At 33.7% G+C, this 3929-nt stretch overlaps 1 protein-coding gene across 1 annotated transcript; it reads left to right on the top strand.

Moving 5' to 3' along the window:
* Positions 1-751: 751 nt before the first annotated feature.
* On the top strand, positions 752-1126 carry LOC148764326 (uncharacterized). The gene has a single exon (XM_088803581.1). The coding sequence runs from the start codon at positions 752-754 to the stop codon at positions 1124-1126; it is 375 nt and encodes a 124-aa protein (XP_088659707.1).
* Positions 1127-3929: the final 2803 nt, after the last annotated feature.

Raw genomic sequence — 3929 nt, 5'->3', positions numbered from 1 at the left:
TTACTTTCTTCAACACAATCATCACCAACCTTTGCAACTTTGCAACTTTACACTTAGAATTTACCTTTTCTTCTTCTTTGATTCTGTTAGGAATAAAGCATGCATCAACTTACTATGTGGACATGTATATGTCTTTTTTGCTTTTTTGTACTAGTTGGTAAGTGCATAATATATCTGTTTATGATGTGTTGCAATGCATGTAACTTGTTTTAATACTTGTCTGTATGTGTAACTGGTGTTAATCATGCATTACATGTATAAATATAGTGTGCTTATGAAGTAAAGAATGTAGAACTTTGGACATATCAGTTTGTTTTTCAATGCTCTGTTCTTTGTAACTCTTTTTCAGAATACTTGGTTTTTATTTTACTTCTTGAAACTGAGTTCATGACATGGTATCAGAATACTAAACCAATCCTTGACCACCATTAAACCTAAAAATCCAGCCTCAAACATCCTAGCTCAGCCCTCTTTTACATTTTCCTCAGAAACAAATGACTACTCGTACTGTTACTCAACAAGCTCCCTCAATCTTTGATGGCACCAATTATCCAGTGTGGGCCATCAAGATGAAAGCCTTCTTGAAAGGTTGCAACCTCTGGAATGTGGTTGAAGAAGAGATTGAACCCGCACATTTGAGAGACAATGCTACGCAAGCTTAAGTTAAGTAGTATGAAGTAGACATAGCAAAACAGTATAGAGCTTTGTCCTTTCTTCACTCTGCTGTGTCAGAGTCAATTTTCAATAGAACATGGAAAGTGAGACAACAAAGCAAGCTTGGGACAAGCTTGAACAGAATTTTTTAAGGCCTGCGAGGTTAAAAGAAATTCGATTGCAGCACCTCAGAAGGGAGTTTGAGTTATTGAGAATAAAAGAATACATTGACATGGTGATGAAGCTAGTTATCCAACTTCGATTGTTGGGAGAAAATTTAAAAAATGCTAAGGTGGTAGAGAAAGTGCTTTTTAGTTTACCTGAAAAATTTGATGCCACAATCTTTTCCCTGGAACAATCTAAGGATATTACAAAACTTACAATTATTAAGCTGGTAAATGCTTTGCAAGTTGATGAGCAAAGGAAAGTTGCAAGGAGAAATGAGAAAACTAAACTTGCAATGACTGTTTAGGTAAAAGGAAAAGGACATGCAAACACTTTAAACAAAAAGAATTTGAATGAAGTGTAAGAGTAACAAAAAGAAGCTCAAGTATTGGAAAAGTTTAAGGTAAAAGAAGTAAATTTCCAATATGTTCCTATTATAAGAAAAAGAACCATGCTGAATCATACTGCTAGTACGGAACTGAGGTGAAGTGCAATGCTTGCAAACAGTTAGGTCAAGTAGAAAAAGTATGCAAAAATAAATCTGAAGCAAAAGAAAATGTCTTAAATGCTACTAAAAATGCTGAGTCTTTAGAGAAACAACTGTTCATGGCAACTGGATGCAACTCAACAAATGATACATAGTGGCTTCTTGATAGTGGCAGCTCTAATCATGTGACACCAAATCCTTCATTGTTTACAAATTGGGCACTTATTATAGATCCAGAGTCAGAATTGGGAATGGTGTTTACCTAAATGCCATGGGAAGAGGTACAATTGGAATCCATACATCATTAGGCCAAAGGTATGTTCATGAAGTACCTTTAGTACCTAACATAGCACAAAATCTACTTAGTGTAGGTTAGATGATGGAAATAATTTTGTGCTTATATTTAAAAATGATGCATGCACCATATATGATCCATCTGGTGAGTTATTGATGAATATGCAAATGAAAATAGATGTTTTCATGTCAACTTAACTGAAGTATGTATGTAGGCAAGTAGTAGTAACACTGATCTGTCATCATTATGGCACAAAAGATTTAGGCATTGTAGTTTAATTACCTAAATCAACTGTACACAAAAAATTTAGTTGAGAAGTTGCCTAAACCAAGTCAATCAACATTAGTGTGTGATGTTTGCGAATATTGTAAGCAGACAAGCAAACCATATCCTGCTACAAGCTCATCTAGATCTAAGAGTAAGCTCAATTTGGTTCATACTAATGTGGCAACGCTTATGAGCTAGGAATCTTTAAGTAGGAGTAAATGATTCATAGTGTTTATTAATGATTTTAGTAGAATGACCTAGATTTATTTCCTCAAATTCAAGTCTAAAGTTTTTGAGACATTTGTCAGATTCAAGGCAAAAGTTGAAACTAAATCTAGTTTGAAGCTGAAGAGTGGGAGATCAGATAATGGTGGGAATTTACTTCATCAAAATTTGAGAATTATCATGAGGCTGAAGGGATACTTCATCAGCTTATAGCTCCTTACTCACTTCAACAGAATGGGGTAAGTGAAATGAAAAACAGGTTAATACTTGACATGGAAAGATGCCTTTTATTTGAAAAAGAGCTTCTAAAGAAGTTTTGGGTAGAAGCTTGTAATACTGATGTATATTTGTTAAACAGATTGCCAATAAGAGCTTTGACATGGAAAACTCCATATGAAGCTTGGTATGGCAATAAGCCCCCAGTTGATCAACTCAGGATATTTGGAAGTCTATGTTATCATCAAATTCCTGAGAATTATAGAGACAAACTTGAACATAGGTCAAAAGCAAGAGTTTTCATTGGTTATAGTGAGCAGTCAAAGAGATATAGAGTTTACCTAATAAGGTTAGATAAGGTTGTAATTACCAAGAATGTTGTATTTGATGAAGACTCTTAAGTAGGACTGGTTTATAAATGAACCAGAGAGATTAGCATCACCATTTAATATTGAGATACATCAACTAATTAAGACTAAGTCATATATTCCAAAACATAATGTAGATGATGATGAAAATTATTCAGTTAGAGGCACTCAAAGTCTTGATGATGTTTATCATAGGTGTCTAGTTGCTACAATTGAACCTGACACATACCAAGCAGCAGCAAAATTTGAGGAATGGAGAGTTGTAATGCAAGAAGAGATTAACATAACAAACAAAAACAACACATGGTCACTTGTTGATAAACCTACAAAACACCATGTAATAGGAGCTAAGTGGACCTTCAAGAAAAAGTTTAACTCAGATGGTACTTTAAACAAGTGTAAAGCAAGACTATTGCTAAAGGGTACTCACAGCTTCCAAGTGTTGATTTTCTGCAAACCTTTGCTCTTGTAGCTCATTTTGAAACCATTCAACTATTATTTGCACTATCAGCTGCATTTGGATGGAAGATGTATCATTTAGATGTAAAATCTGCATTTTTAAATGGTACATTACAAGAAGAGATTTATGTTGAGCAACTAGAGGGATTTAAAGTTGAATCTCAATCTGATAAGGTTCACAGATTGCATAAAGCCTTGTATGACTTCAAGTAGTCTCCAATAACTTGGAATAGTAAGATTGATTCATACTTGGTGAATCTTGGGTTTAAGAAGGGCTTCAATGATGCTACCTTGTATATTCTCAAACATAATGGCAAAGCTCAAGTAATTATTTCTTTGTATGTTGATGATCTTCTGGTGACAAGTTGCAATGATGAAGAAATCAGTAGATTTAAATCTGATATGAAGAAGAATTTCAATATGTCAAATTTTGGTATGATAAAGTAATTTCTTGGAATGCAAATCAGCCAAACTAACAAAGGCATTTTTGTATCACAAGAGAATTACATTCAAGAAATTCTAAACAAATTTCACTTAAGAAACTGCAATTCAATTTCTACTCCTTTTGTGGTAAACTAGAAATTTTGCCATTAATGATGGTTAAAAAATGAGAAATGCATCGGCTTTTAGCAAATTGGTTAAAAGCTTACTATACATATGGCCCATTCATTTAGAATTGATGTACCCAGTTAGTTTACTGTCTAGGTTCATGAAAGATCCCATTGATGTTCATTTTGTTGTTGGTAAACACATTATTACATAGTTGAATGGTAGTATCAAATCTAGTATAATT

Source organism: Theobroma cacao, chromosome 2 (genome assembly GCF_053813885.1).
Source record: "Theobroma cacao isolate CCN51 chromosome 2, ASM5381388v1, whole genome shotgun sequence".
Classification (NCBI taxonomy): domain Eukaryota; kingdom Viridiplantae; phylum Streptophyta; class Magnoliopsida; order Malvales; family Malvaceae; genus Theobroma; species Theobroma cacao.
This window is presented reverse-complemented; position numbering and strand designations above follow the sequence as displayed.

Bases quoted from the DNA above. Each gene is read 5' to 3' on its own strand.
- LOC148764326 (XM_088803581.1), top strand. From the start codon at position 752: ATGGAAAGTGAGACAACAAAGCAAGCTTGGGACAAGCTTGAACAGAAT.